Source organism: Xyrauchen texanus, chromosome 2 (genome assembly GCF_025860055.1).
Source record: "Xyrauchen texanus isolate HMW12.3.18 chromosome 2, RBS_HiC_50CHRs, whole genome shotgun sequence".
Classification (NCBI taxonomy): Eukaryota; Metazoa; Chordata; class Actinopteri; order Cypriniformes; family Catostomidae; genus Xyrauchen; species Xyrauchen texanus.
Window position 1 is genome coordinate 5,140,718 of NC_068277.1, and position 16,408 is coordinate 5,157,125.

General features: G+C 40.1%; 1 protein-coding gene across 1 annotated transcript; it reads left to right on the plus strand.

Annotated features, from left to right (window-relative positions):
* Positions 1-11,057: 11,057 nt before the first annotated feature.
* LOC127661731 (transcription factor Sox-17-alpha-A-like) lies at positions 11,058-13,345 on the plus strand. The gene is made up of 2 exons (XM_052152585.1): positions 11,058-11,370; positions 12,729-13,345. Exons 1-2 carry the CDS (start codon positions 11,058-11,060, stop codon positions 13,343-13,345), a joined length of 930 nt encoding a protein of 309 aa, XP_052008545.1.
* The last annotated feature ends 3,063 nt before the right edge of the window (positions 13,346-16,408 follow it).

Consider the following 16,408-nt stretch of genomic DNA (forward strand, 5'->3'; position numbering starts at 1 on the left):
GTGTGAGTGTGCGTAACCCAACCAACTAACTACCATAACCAGTAGCTTTCCCGTCTCTCGTCCATGCCACTTTCTTTGCCCTTTCGGATGCAGAGATGTATATTCCTTTTAAAGAGTGTGCAATATATGCACTGACATTATTACTCTAAGGAAGCAATATCTTCAGCTTTAGTTTAATCCATGTCAATAGGAAATATAAATGTTGGACTCCCAAACATTACACTTGCAAATAGAAAAGATTAGAATAGAAGAACAGGGAGCCCTGCAACAGATGGCATGACCCCCACAGAGCCCCCCACTGAACATCGTGTCCATCTGGGATTACATGATGAGACAGAAGCGATCGAGACAGCCGAAATAGACAGAAGAACTGTGGTTGAAATAGTCATTGAAAAAAATAGTTAATAGTTCTTAGTTAAAGGGACAGTTCAGCCAAAACAAAAGTTCTCTCATCATCTACTCACCCTCATGCCATCCCAGATGTGTGTGACTTTCTTTCTTCTACTGAACACAAATGAAAGTTTTTAGAAGATTATTTCAGCTCTGTAGGTCCATACAATGCAAGTGAATGCTGGCCAGAACTTTGAAGGTCCAAAAAGCACATAAAGGCAGCATAAAAGTAATCCAAGTGCTGTAACTGCCTCTTGAATAGGGGGAAGCTTAACATGTCCCTTATCTTTGGCGTGGTCCACTATTGTAAGGACCGCGAATTGCCAGGTCTTCGTGAGCTCGCTGTGGACTTCTGGGAAGAACGGTGTAGTTTAAAGGGTTACATTTAGTGGTTTAATCCATGTCTTCAGAAGTGATATGATAGGTGTGGGCAGGGCTGAACTGGCAGAAAAGGACAGAAAAGGACAGCGACAGCGACACCCCACTGCTCAACAACTTTTGGATCAACCCCCATCCCCTTTGGGCCAGTTGACATGTAAAATCCCAGGCCGGTTTCTCTTCCCAGTCCAGCCCTGGGTGTGGGTGAGAAACAGATCAATATTTAAGTCCGTTACTATCCACAGTTTTCCAGAGCAACCACTGGGCGGTGCCATCATGATTCTAACTGCCTGTTTTCTGTTCCTGGTCTCGAGATGAATCATAAAGCTAACCAAAAACGAGCGATGCATATGGAGAACAACAACCATTTAATGCAAGGACCCCATTCACTTACATTATATGGACCTACAGAGCTGAGATATTCTTCTAAACATCTTCATTTGTGTTCTGCAGAAGAAAGAAAATCGTACGTCTGTGATGGCATGAGAGTAAATGATGAGAGAGTTTTCATTTTTGGGTGAACTGTCCCTTTAAGTTCTTTACACTGCAAGCTAGTTCTGAATGTCAACTATTACAATTAGCATTATATTAAAACAGTATAAGTCTATGGGGTTTACACATTTATATGGCTGAGTAAATGTGTCTTATTCTATTCTGTAAAGTTGACTGCACATCCAAAATGAACTTATTTGTCCTTATTTTCGGAGCCTTTGCTAAGGGTCCAGGGCTTGTGAGCGGGTGGGTCTCTGGTCTTATGATGGAGTGTGTTCCTGTCGCCAATAATAAACCCACTCTGAGGAGATATTTACATGGCCAGAACGGGACAGGAAAAGCACCCGAATCCTTTCAGCATTATTTTCTAAATAAATCAAAACCTCAGGAAAGCGAGCTCACAATCAGTGTTTATGAGCGAACACCAGGGCTTATCTTCAAAGCAGCAGAGAGCACGTCTGAATGTGCTGCGCTCAATATGAGGCCGTGTGTGTGGAAAAGAGGAAAGTGCAAGTGTGTGTACAATAGTGTACCTTACTTTCAGCTTTCGATCTCAGCTTTGGCCGCTTGTTTAGGACGATAATGTGACTCGCTATTAAAAATACAGGTTTCAAGAACCATGAAGGGCTTTCCAGTCGGATGCTGTAGAATTTAAAGGAATATTCCTGGTTCAATACATGTCAAGGCATCATACTGAGAATAACAAAACAGATCATTTCGACTTTTCCCTCTTTAATAATGATACAAATAATAATAATAATAATAATAATAATGGTAACAGTAAAGCACGCTCAATGGAAGTGAATGGGGTCAGTGCATAAACGCTAAAATGCGATTTTAGTGCGATAAAGTTGCTCACTTTATCTGTGCAAAATTATACCCAATACCGGAATTACAGGGTTTCTTGTAATATTGGATATAACTTTGGACGAATAAGGTTAATAAGCACTTTTATAACACTAACATCATGTTAACATGTATAACGTTTACATCCCTTGGCTATAATTTTGACACTATTTGTATTATAGTGTTTATGGATTGGCCCCATTCACTTCCATTGTATTGGAGTGGTGGTGGCGTAGTGGACTAAAGCACATAACTGGTAATCAGAAGGTTGCTGGTTCGATCCCCACAGTCACCACCATTGTGTCCTTGAGCAAGGCACTTAACAAAGGTTGCTCTGGGCAAACATATTTAAAGTTTGTTAAGCAAACATAATTAAAGTTTACAAATGTCATTGTAGGGCCGACCTGATCTCATGAAAGTCGTACATCATTTAGGAGTTATTTCGATTGGTCTCGCACCATGTTGTTCGCATAAACTTGTACGACATCATCACGTGCAAATGCCGAATGTCTAACGCGGAAGTTAGTGGGAGTTCTGCGCACGAGGCTTTAAGGACATACTTATTAATATTATTCCCTTTCCCAAACCCCTTATCTAAACTTAACCAATCCGTAGAGTGTGTAAACATGACAGGAGGCTGTTGTGTGTGACAGAAGCAAGACATTCACGTAATAGATGGAAACGATGTCCAGCGACGTCATTGGCTGTAGTGAAAGTCGTGGATATTCAAACGAGCACAGACGCACGATATCATACGAATTAGCCAAATTTAGAAAAGTCGTACGAATCCTGATGATTTTGCCGTGAGAGTGTGTTGTAGGGCCTTTGTGGAAGCAGATACATTTTAGTTAACCCTTGAATGCTTGGGAATTTCACCAATAATTATGACACCGGCACGTATATCACAATGCAAAATGTTCAAAGTGTTTTCAAGACACTTAGAAAATTATAGAATAGAATATATATTTATATATATATATATATTAGGGCTGTCAATCGATAACAGTTTAATCATGTCCCGATTAACTAATCGTGATTAATCACATATACAAATATTTGCTGAGAAAGCCCCTCATATAACAATAATTCAATATATAATGATGAAATAATGATACATAGTTATCTTTTAATATTTAACAATTATATATATATATATAATATATATATATATCAGTCGAGTATGAAGCAGCTGGGATGAGGATTAGCACCTCTAAATCTGAGGCCATGGTTCTCAGCAGGAAACCGATGGAGTGGGTACTCCAGGTAGGGAATGAGGTTTTGCCCCAAGTGAAGGAGTTCAAGTACCTCGGGTCTTGTTCACAGTGAGGGACAATGGAGCGGAGGTTGGCCGGAGAATCGGGGCAGCAGGGGCGGTATTGCACTCGCTCTATCGCGACCGTTAGTCACGAAAAGAGAGCTGAGCCGAAGGCAAAGCTCTCGATCTACCGGTCAATTTTTGTTCCTACCCTCACCTATGGTCATGAAGGTTGGGTCATGACCGAAAGAACTAGGTCATGCGAGTACAAGCGGCCGAAATGGGCTTCCTCAGAAGGGTGGCGGGCTTCTCCCTTAGAGATAGGGTGCGGAGCTCAGTCATCCGTGAGGAGCTCGGAGTAGAGCCGCTGCTCCTTTGGCGTTGAAAGGAGTCAGTTGAGGTGGTTTGGGCATCTGGTAAGGATGCCCCTGGCCGCCTCCCTAGGGAGGTGTTTCAGGCACGCCCAGCTGGGAGGAGGCCTCGGGAAGACCCAGGACTAGGTGGAGAGATTACATCTCCACACTGGCCTGGGAACGCTCGGGTCGCCCAGTCAGAGCTGGTTAATGTGGCTCGGGATAGGGAAGTTTGGGGCCCCCTGCTGGAGCAGCTGCCCCCGCGACCCGACTTCGGATAAGCGGTTGAAGATGGATGGATGGATGGATGGATATATATATATATATACAATTTAAAAAATGAAATGCATGACATTCTTGTGGTAGAAGAGTTCATCATTGATAAAACAAAAAGCATATTTAGAATATAATGTCTTGTTTATTACCATATTATTGATCATAAGTCAATCATTGACACACAGTTCACAGCAATCCATTTCACAAGTGAATTTGTCAATCAGTTGGAGATTTATTATGAGGGCTTGTTTAAGAACCCGTCAATGAACACCTGCGTCAGACATGCTTGTGTCGCGTCTCGTTTGCGTTGCGTCATAAACATACAATTTTAGGTCACTGTGTCAAGTTAAATATAGTTTAATACTTACAACACATCTTGAGATCCCTTAGTTTGAATTTGTGCTCCATCAAGTGTTTGAATGCAAGAACGTAACGCATGTTTCTGTTGTTGCTGCTGAAGTGTTTCTTCACTGTATAAACTGTGTGTTGCTCACACAGCTGAAGTTTCACTTACTGCCCTCTGGAGTAAACAGGTGGTACTACAAGCATTTCTCAGGAATCTTCCTTATTATGGTCCGGGAGCATTGCGATTAATTGTGTTAATTTTTTTAATGCGTTATTTTTAATAAAATGAATCGCACTGAATTAATGCGTTAAATTGGCAGCCCTAGTTTTTACGTCTAATCATATTTATTACAGTACATTATATTTTTCACACACAGGATGTTCATCCTGTTTTGTATTTTCTGGTTTCCAAGTAAAAACGGCCAAAACGAGCGATCCAGTGGAGAACATTTTAGTGTCACTTGGTATAAAAATTAATTTCAGGCTCAATTTGTGCCATTGTTGGCTGTCATAACAACTCAGAATAATTAATAATATCAGCGTAACTAACCTCTGACCATCGCTTTATGTCATCTACACACTCAGGTGAGGCACGTGTCAATAAAAAACTTTCAAGAATGTAACGCATGTTTGTGTTGTGGGTTGTTTTCTTCACTGTATAAACTGTGTGTTGCTCATACAGCTGAAGTTTCACTTACTGCCCCCTGGAGTAAACAGGTGGTACTACAAGCTTGCATTCCTCAGGAATCTTCCCTATTACGGTCTGGGGGCACCAAATTAGGACAAATCTAGAACAGGATTCATAACTTTTACACTAAAGTTTAATGAGATGCAACTGGCAATGAAAGACATATTGTGCTACACATAAAACATAGGATGCGTATAAGCTACACATTTGTTTTTCGAAATAGATGCACATCTTACATCGTTTCAGTAGTACACCCAAATGACAAAAGCAATATCATACTGTTCATGTGTTACACTTGCTATAGTTTCCATGTTGTGTCTTCATCAAATAGCCTGTCAAATCACTGAAACATCATCTTGAGTAAGAAATAGCATGTATATTATATATGTGTACATGCATATGGGATACTGATAAATCACCATTGACACACAGAAAATGAACATGATATAGCACTCAACTGACCTGTATATATATATATATATATCCTGTGATAGTAACCTTATAAAAGTGATTAACTCTTACAGAGTGCAGCTGTCAGCCAAAGGTATTTAATATGTATCCAGAAAATGCGGGAATAAAACAAACGAGTGAGAAAAGAGAGATGTGTGTGTTAGGATAAGAGCAGAATACAGTGCAGTCGCCTGCTGTGACATACAGTAGTTGATCACAGTTATCTGAGAGGTGAACAATGGCCAGTGATGATAACTAGTGTCTTATCACATAATTACCTCAGAATACAATCCAACATTACCACTGAATGCTCGTGAGTTACAATGCTTCCTGTCCCTGTCACGCATGGATATACACTTTAAAGATGAACTCAGCCACTCGGAGGGTCGCCAAAACGACGGAAAGAGCTCTGAAGTATTTGGTTACAAATCAGATCCAAGGGAGGACGGTATAGAGAAGAGTACCTCTTCTGTAAAGAGTTTGTTGAGTTGTGTTATTTGTGTTATCTACTTTTAGAGGCGGGGTGTCATTGTGGGACACTATTAAGGGCACTGTAAGCATGGAGCCCACACAGGGGTCCTGTAATCCTCTGCATGCCTGCATGAGTGTGTGTGTTTTGCTGACCAGACTTCTGTTTGAGGAGGGGGCGTGGGGCAATACATTCACACTTGTGTGCGCCCGTGTGTTCTTACACACTTTCCCATTTGACAGACTGACAGAGAATGCTAGAGATGGAGAGAGACTGGGCGAATACCTGCTGAGCCAATGCAATGCTAGTTTGCAGACAATGGCTATTTAATGCCCTCCATCAGACAGCACTGTATGGAAGTTGCAGTAATCCCAAACGAAGCACCGTGAATGATATCTCAGGAGACGTTTGATGCAAACTCAATACTTAAGCTCACGAATCATGCTATTCAAGTCGCAATGTTTTCTATAATGCTGTAACAACTTTAGCATACCCTTCATCTCCTCTGATTCTCTGTCAGTCTCTCTGAGGCATATAAACGTTGAACAGACAATACACACCACAAAGACCATGTCCGAATTTACACCTGAATCCAAGTAGGTATTAAGGCTTAAAGTCAGATAAAATCCCAAAGGAATGCTTGATCCAGAATATCCAAGTGTTAGGTCCTGGCAGTTCCAGAGGATTCAGTATTCCCGGACAGAGTTGCTGGCTGTGGATTCTCCAGAGTTTCTTGCTCCTATACTGGCCCTGAACTGCTCAGTCTCATATATGACTGCTGACCGATACAATGGATCATTGTGTTCAGGACAATCCCCATTCACTCAGTACAAAGACAATTGAATTACGTACAATCAATCCCAGGATAATCACATTCCCACAGATATGAACCAACACGCACCCAGGCATTTAGAGAGGTAGTCAGTATTGACATATTGTAGGGTACAAGGGGACTAAAGCACGCCTTAAGGAAAATGTGCTTTTTTTTCTGGTCACAAAGTGTATCGGGGCTTTAGCAACTGCAACAGGGGTGTTTTTATCCCAAATATCCTTTCACTTATTGGACAGTTATTTATTTATTCATTTTTGAATCACCTTGAACAAAACTGCAACTGACAAATAAGTATTTTGGCTCCTAATAAATGTCCATTAGCGTTATAAATTAGCAAGATTTAAAAAATGATTAAAAATGAAATCAAATGACCTCCAAATCCAACTTTAGATATTGCATGCAAGGATTTCACGGATTAGGAAATATTGCAGTGCATAGTAACAAACAGTACGGTGGTAGTTTTTGTTGCTACGCTTTTAGAAATAAAGGTTGTTAAATGGTTCTTTGTCGGGGTGTATGTTTCCATGAAGAACCTGGTTTCAAAATTGACATGTAAAATGTAAAAAAGTCAGTGAAAGTGGAAAATAATATTAATATGTAATATTTTTATGGCAGCTTTTATGAAGCGCACATTTTTGTCCTCTAAGGTCCTGAGTGTGTTTTGTTTTTTTTATCTGACACTGCACAAAAGAATAATATTGCATCAAAATCAATGTTGTTGCTAATCAATGACAAAACTGTGATAATGCCCCCAAAAAATAAAATATCCCCTTTAGCATTTAGTATATGGATATAGTATATAAATATATTTTTTTTCTCCATAAAAAGCCACAGTGGCATTATATAAACAAACTGGCAAACATAATAAACCTGAGTTTTTTTTAATCTGACACTGCACAAAAAAATAACAATGCTGTTGCTAATCATTGACATATCCCAGACTGTGATAATCCAAAAAAATAAATAAAAACAATTCCCCATAGCATTTAGTATATGGAAAACAATTCATTGTGTGTGTGTGTGTGTGTGTGTGTGTGTGTGTGTGTGTGTGTGTGTGTGTGTGTGTGTGTGTGTGTGTTGTTGTTGTTTTTTCATTAAAAAAAAATCAGTGACATTATATAAACAAACTGGCATTTAAAGGGTTAAAATCCTGAAAATGAATGCATATTTGGTAGTTATGATCAGGACTGATGTTGGTTAAAAAATTAACACATTGAAAGTGGAAAATAATATTAATATATAATATTATTATGGCAGATTTTTTTTGACGCAGAAATGTTTGTCCTCTAAGGACGCAGAAGGATTAAATAGTTCCAATTTTGGAAATCATCCCCCGAAACTAACATTATTGTATTCACGCTGAGTCGCTCCAACTAATGGACTGAACCCATTAACACTCTTAACTAACAAATGCCTTTAATCTCAGATGTGGATTCCAGTCGTAAACCTAAGTCGAGTGTGAACAACCAAAAGTTTAAAGAAGAAGAATAAAAAGGAATCATTTATTAGCGTAAACATACATTACCGCACAAAAGACGCATGTTTATTGGTGCAGCGTCATTTCGCGCCATTCAAGTGTAAATTCTACATCCTATGACGTGTAGCCTATTTACATATTGACATGGAAGCTAGAACTAGCAGTTTGTTGATTTTGGATACATTCGGTTAATTTAGAATTTCTTTGTGGAATAGTTTCATTTTTTAAAATTCAAACGAACATTCGAAATCAGCACAAAAACGCGCGTGCAGCGTTCCACACGATCCAAACCGCGCGTTCTGATTGAGTAAACAAATCAAACGATAAAACAAAACAAGCCTTTGTCGTGTGTTCGCGTTTAACATTTACAATGTTAATTAGTTTGTAATGTATCGCGATTCCAATCCGTTTATAACGCCGGAATTATCTAGCTTATTATCTATGTTTGTATGTTGTTTTCTGGATGCGATGTGGCTCAGGCTATCAAGTTGGAAGTTCGTTTCAAGATTGTTAAAGTTCAGCATTTCATCATAATCATCGGGAGATCGAATTAGTCTCCAATTAGCGAATACTCAATCACGCGGGTCTCGTGAGCCGAACGATAAAACAATTCGATTATCCTCAGTATCATTAGACAGTCTAACATGCATTATTCCTAAATCGTATCGATTACTGAACGCCCCTCTCTTGCCTCTGTCAAAGGGCAGGCCACAGATTTCGCTGCTCGTCGGGTAGACATGTAAGATAAAATCTAAACCTTGATCACTGCCGTCATTGAATTAACTGAGCGGCTGTTTCTGATTAGACGAGTCTGTGTTTAATCAAGGTGTCAAAGCTTTTCATCATTCTATTATGGCTGCCATAGCTGACTGACTGCTCGAGGGGATTCACAACACAAGGGCAACAGGTGCATCAGACCTGCCCCGGGGCAACATCTCCAGCCTCTGTTGTCTGTAGGCAACGTGTCGGCCACTTTGCATTTTTAATGTGGTCAATTACGGAATGACAGTTCTGTCTTGGTGTGGTGTATTTTGCGAGCACGCGCGTGCTTATACGTATATAGGCCTACTTATTAATCATGCAAAACTAGAACTGTTAGACCACCTGTACAGTTCCCCCAAGACATTCAATATCATATTCAATACCATAATAGACTCTAGCAAACATATGGATTTCAATGCTCATTCCATTGACTCCCACTTCCATTTTCTGACTATATGGAATGCCATTTATTTGATTTGATTTCCATTATATGATGTATCGATATCATTATTGTCATTGCTTGAGTCCTTCTACTTTATGTGAGTTTTTAAGAAGGCATCTGACGAGATGGTGGTGGTGTAGTGGTCTAAGCACTATAACTGGTAATCTGGTAATCAGAAGGCTGCTGGTTTGATCCCCACAGCCAGGTTGCTCCAGGGGGATTGTCCCTGTAATAAGGGCTCTGTAAGTCGCTTTGGATAAAAGCATCTGCCAAATGCATAAATGTAAATGCATCTCACAAATGTGTCTCTGAAAAGGGTTGAAATAGGATTTATTCTTGACCTTGCAAGTGCCTCCAGTCTCACTTGCTCAGTGTGCTTTGTAGGCCACGGTGGCCTCTCGAGAGCTGCCATTGTAGTCTGTGCTGAACATGACCTCTTATCTGTGTGGTTGAAGGGTCACTGAGGCAACTATACTCTGCACACGTCCAGTCTGCAGTGAAATGAGTGAGGTTTGATACAAAAGAGTGCAAACTCCTGCCAAATGATCAGTTCGATACCGTACTTTAATTCTGCCCTCGCTTAATTATTATCGTGTATTCCTAAAACAATGCTAATGGACGTTCGTCCATCGTTTTGGATCAGGATAAAACAAGAATCCTCTTAGAATAATTCTAGATATATAAATATATCAGAATCCATTATGATTGGTTCCAAATTATGATGAACTGCATAAACTGAAATTCTGAATTGGAGTTTTTTTCCAAATGAGGATAGAAATTCCAGTCGTGTTGGATTTTTACATGCATGGGATATATTAAAGGGAACGTTCCGGGTTCAATACAAGTGAAGCTCAATCGATCGCATTCCTGGCACAGTGATGATTAGCACAAAAATGTATTTCGACTAGAAGAATAAAAGAAGCAGCAAAAATGTGGGTTCCTCGAGTGAGGCACTTACAATGGAAGTCAATGGGGGCCAATCTGTAAACGTTCAAATACTCACTGTTTCAAAAGCATAACCACAAGATGCAAATGTTATACGTGTTAGCATGATTTTAATGTGATAAAAATACCTTAATAACCATATCTGTGTAAAGTTATGGCCAATTTTACAACTTCGTTGCCATGCTGTAAACACCAAAACCCTAAAACGACCATAAAAACAATGATTTAATCAACTTACAGCTCAAATAATACACAAGTATTAACAGAAGAACAAATGTAAATGCTTTTATAAAATTACAAGCTTCACATTTCTGCCTTTAAACCCTCCAAACATTGGCCCCCATTGACTTCCTTTACAAGTGCCTCAGTGTAACTCGATATTTATTAATTGTTTTAGGAAAGGTGACATTATGCCACAACTACTGTCGGTGGACTTGTATTGAACCAGGAATATTCAATTAAATGGTGTTTTAGACTATATTGCAGGCTTATGTCTCGTTTGGGCACCACTGCATTTGTCCGATGCAGTCTGCACGTTATCTCTGAGGTGAAACTTCTTGCGCTTCACACCTTTAATCCACTCCTCTGCGCACCCATTGGTCCGCGACCCTTTTAAAGCCCCACTTGATCTCTGAGGTGGACCAGGACGAATTCAACATGTATCTCGACCAGATGCTCCCCGAACTCGAAATGGGCCCCACAACAATGATGCTCGAGAGCGAACAGGGCCGTTACGCGCCACATGCGCAGAATGAGCCGCGCAGGACGGTTCATTGCCCCGCGTCGGGTCCATCAAGCCCGGTGTCGGTAGGCTCTGAATCCAGCTGCTCAAGTCCGGAAGCGAAATCGGCCGCGGAAACTCGTGTGAGACGCCCGCTAAACGCGTTCATCATTTGGACCAAGGAGGAGCGCAGACGCCTCGCGCAGCTGAACCCCGACCTGGAGAACACTGACCTCAGTAAAATCCTCGGTGAGTACGACACTTTTTAATTGTAGTTAGTCGGACCTGTCATATTTGTAACATTGATTTTCATCGTTTGTTTGTGAATATTGTAATATTGTTTCAACAACAAGCAACTTAATTGCGCTTTAACTTCTCCATTCTGTATTCAAAATAGTATAATTGGTCAAAGTATAGTAAAAATCGCTATGACGCGAAACACCTGTTCAGAGGGAATATTCCAGAAGAAATAATTTCGTCTCGGAATTTTTTTCCTTTAAACAATGCAAAAATTGAGTTACAGTGGTACACTCACAATCCAGTCTCATGAACATTCGTACATATTTTTCAAGGTGGCTATTTCGTACGATTTGATCACGTGACGTGCATACCCGGATGTCTAATGCAGAAATATGCGTATGAGGCGTTATATGGTAAATGGTCTGAACATATATAGTGCCATTTTTAACCTTAGAGGTTACCAAAGCGCTTTACCATGTGTCCCATTCACCCATTCATACACACACTCATACACAAGGCCCTAGTCTGCCATTGGGAGCAACTTGGGGTTCAGTGTCTTGCCCAAGGACACTTCGGCATGTGGAGTCATGTGGGCCGGGAATCAAACCGCCAACCCTGCGATTAGTGGCCGACCCGCTCTACCACCTGAGTCACAGCCACTTATTAATACTATGTCCTTACCCAAACCCCTTATCTAAACTTATCCAATCAGTAGAGTGTGTAAACATGACAGGAAGCTGTTGTGTGTGACAGAAGCAAGTCGTACGAACTCATTCGAATTAGCCAAATTTGAGAAAAGTCGTACGAATCCTGACGATTTCGCCGTGAGAGTGTGTAGGTAGGATTAAATGCTTTTATCATTTTATAAAAGCACTTACGTGAATTCTTCTGTTAAAACTCGTAAAGCTGTAAAGTTGTTTAAATCATCACATTTACAGTCGTTTTAGGGTTTGTTGACATTACGTCATCATGGCGTCAAGCTGTAAAATTGGCTTTAACTTTACACAGTAAGTGACTTTATCACTCTGACATCATGTTAACGTATATTGTTTACGTCTTGTGGTTATACGGTTGAACAGTATTTTAACGCCCCATTCACTTCCATTGTAAGTGCCTCACTGTAACCCACATTTGTGCTTTTTTTTTTAAAGAAAAGGAGGGACGAGTCAAATTAATTTTTGTGCTAATCATCATTATGCCACAAATGCTGTCGATTACGCTCAACTTGTACTGAACCCGGAATATTCCTCTAAGTCAAGGACTATATCGTCTAGCGGAAGCATCACCATTCATGTTTTCTTACATTTTTAAAGAACACTTTAATGAAAATGTGATTTCCCAAACTAACACTTTCTTTTTTGTCATAGGCAAGACATGGAAGTCCATGTCTCTGGCCGAGAAGCGTCCCTACATGCAAGAAGCAGAAAGACTACGAATCCAGCACACCATCGACTACCCCAACTACAAATACAGGCCCCGTCGGCGGAAGTGCAACAAGCGTATCAAGACACCTGCAAGCGAGACCACCACCTCTCCAAATGGCTTTCACCTCAGCTATATGTTCCAAGGTCAACTCCCACAACATACGCACAATCATCATCACCCGTACAACCAAAGAAACTCCTATAATCTCCCACACAGAGGCGTTGCATTCCAAAACCACTCTTCAGCGTTGCAGCACGGAGCACCATCATCAAACGGAGATGTAATGTTCCCCAGTAGTGCATCATTATATCTTCAGAATTCATCGTCTGTACATCTACCCCTGGCGGCATACTCCTTTTCACAGCACGCCGTGCAGCAAAATGGGGTGGAGCCCCACAATTGGCGGGGAACGGAGGTGTGCGCATGTGTGCTTTGTTTGGGTGGACCGTCTCTAGAGTTCTATCTAGAACAGGTGAGATCGGATATGCTGGATCAGCTTGACCGCAGTGAATTTGACCAGTACCTCAATCCAACGCAGCCAGACCACAACAAAGAGTGACCACAAACCTTTAGGTGTCTTTTACAACCTCCGTCCTGAGACTGCACAGACTGAAAACATTTAAGCTTCTTTTGCTGCTGCCAATGAACAATACTTACTGTGAGACAGTGGAGAGTGAATGTAATTGGGGGGGGCAAAAGGTTGCTGTCCTTTTCTGCACAGTTTTGTGGTCCGTTCTGCATAACGTGGCGGCTCATTTTAGCTTATCGCGGCCCATTCGGCTCGTTTCACGACCGATCCACCGGCACGCTCGGTTCTCCCGATGGCCAGTGATGGGCCCTGATCGGCCCCAAAGTGTGTCGGCCCACCGGGAAAATCCCCGGTATGCCAGATTGCCAGTCCAGCCCTGTTGCTGACATACATGCAGAAAGGTCATGTCATTGTTTACTTCAAGTTCAGTGTGTATTTATGGATGTACTTGTGTCAAAGCTCACTTTTAAGATGCTATAAATAAAATATCTAGACATAAAACATTCATGCTTCCATATTACACACATACACTTCTAGCAATCTAAATGGGGACATATTATAGACTTTATTTTGTGTATATATGTATGTATAAAGCTCATTCAAGACGACAGACTTTAACTTCTCTCAACCTCTAAACCTAAACATTTTCTTCTACAAAACACTAAAATTAAACAAACCAGACAAAAACACCAAAAGCTAATGCAACGTGAGGAGTAAGACTTAATCTGTTAGTTTTGTGAGGTGGAGCAGATCTTTGTTGCTTCAAGCACATCTTTAAGTCAACAAACCCTCCCACTAAAGCCCAAAATGCCCAACTATGAAGCAACTCATCAATGTGTCTGGAATGTATCCAGTGCATGGACTGTTTCAACGATTGTCACGCCTTTTACATCTGCTTATTATAGAGAATCAGCAGTAGAATATTGGGATGCAGAAAACTCACCTTTCATCTTAGGTCACCTTTTCTGAAGCAAATTTGCCCAAATTGTTTGGTAACATTTTCTAAACGTTTCTTATTAGAATCACTTGAAAGGTTTACTTTAAGCTTAAACACTTAAAAAAAGCTTTAAATACAACAAAAAGCTTTAATAATAAACTTTATTTGTATATAGCGCCTTTAAAAGTAGCTTCTTAAGGTGCTTTACAATATAAAATAAACAAGGATATAATAATAGAAAGCATAAAAATAGAATATATAAACATGCATATAAAAAAACAGTTAATAATGAATCAGAAAACAAAAATAAAATAGTCAAGTAAAAGCTAGCCTGAAGAAATATGTTTTAACGTTACTATTGCGTTAAAACAGGTATACAATCATTTTAAATTACCACATAGTTTTAATAGTTGTAATGTCTCTCTTTGGCATAGGCCCCGTCTGGCGGTCCGAAGAAGTTGTACTCGGAACCGTCATATCCTGCCGGAGATAGGAGGCATGGGCGAGGAGCCTACCCCCGTGCAGGACGGGACTCAACAGGTGGTGGTGAGGTGGTGGAGGTTGCCGTGTCAGCACACTGAAACTTCAATGTGATAGATTGTGAGCAGACTTATAAAGCAACGGCTGACATGTGATTGGCTAGGAGTTACCCCGCTAATGGTGCGATGAGGTTCAGCTGCTAGTCTTCCTGCTAGAACTACGCTGCGCTAACCTTTCCCAGGTCAATTTGGACCCAACATCAACTGTGGCTATACACATGATATTATGCAGATATTTACACACATTTATGAATTTGATATTTTAAAAATACTTTACTGACATTTAGCCTCTTACCCGTACTCTCACACATGTTTTTTTTGTTGTTGTCTCAAAATGGGACTGCATCTTGTTTACAAACATAAACACACACTCACACGTACAGTCTCACTCACACTCACACACAGAACTGACAAAACAGATGTAACAAACATAAATAAACTGTATCAAAGGATACCTAAGGGGAGATGTGGCCAGAGCAAAAGTTCAAGCATGCATAGTCTGAATAAATAACATTTTACTCTGCCGCCTTCTACAGACTGATCTGATAATAAACCAGTTTGCAGCATAATAACACGCAGCAGTTCATGCAATAAACACAATACGTTTAGTTCAAATACATCGTATACAAGTATAAATGTTTGTAGTTGTGTTGTATAGTTGTTTTGATGTTGTTTAGTTGGAAAGAACTTGATTTGGTTGTAGATTTTGCTACTGAGAAGTTTTTCAGCAGTAATAATTAATTATATAATATGGAAGTTAATAGGAGAATTCCTAGAAATTCTCAATATAAATATTTATATATATGTAAAGCAATATTATATTCAAATGATATTTCAGATATAACTTGCTAAAACATGTACCTTCACATGCATCACACTGATTTAGCTGTAGTTAATGTGTATTTTTAAATGTTAAAGAATAAAAAAAAAAAATGCATTTAAAAAAAACTGTCATCATACATAATAACATTTATATTTTTCAGTTAACGTGCCAAAAAGGTAAGCGCAGTGTAGTTCTAGCGGGAGGACTAGCAGCTGTACATCATCGCACCATTAGCGGGGTAATTTCCAGCCAATCACATGTCAGCCGTGACAAGTGTGCTAACACGGCAACCTCCTCCACCCCACCACCACATGTTGAGTCCCGTCCTGCACGGGGGTAGGCTCCTCGCCCCTGCCTCCTATCTCTGGCAGGATATGACGGTTCCGAGTACTACAACTTCGGAAAAAGAGAGACGTTCCTTTTCTGTTTTATATTCATCAAATAAATGTCATCTTGTTTCACTCAGTCTGCGGGTCTTCCTGATAGAAATATAGATCTTTTTACACGTATGAACAATTAAGAAGTTTTTAATCAAAACACTTGAATTACGAATGTTTTATAAGCTTAAAACTCCACCGGGTCAAAACTGACCCGCGAATGCAAAAGGTGTATGCAGATTTTGAACGCAATACGAGGGGTAAGAGACGATTAAATACAACAAAAAGCTTTAAATACAACGAACAATCAACTCAAAACAAACATCTGGAACCCCTGTGATGACTTTCTCACCTCATGAGTTTACATCCATGTATTTAGCAAATCAAATCTCAAGACATCTGCTTATGACATTATAT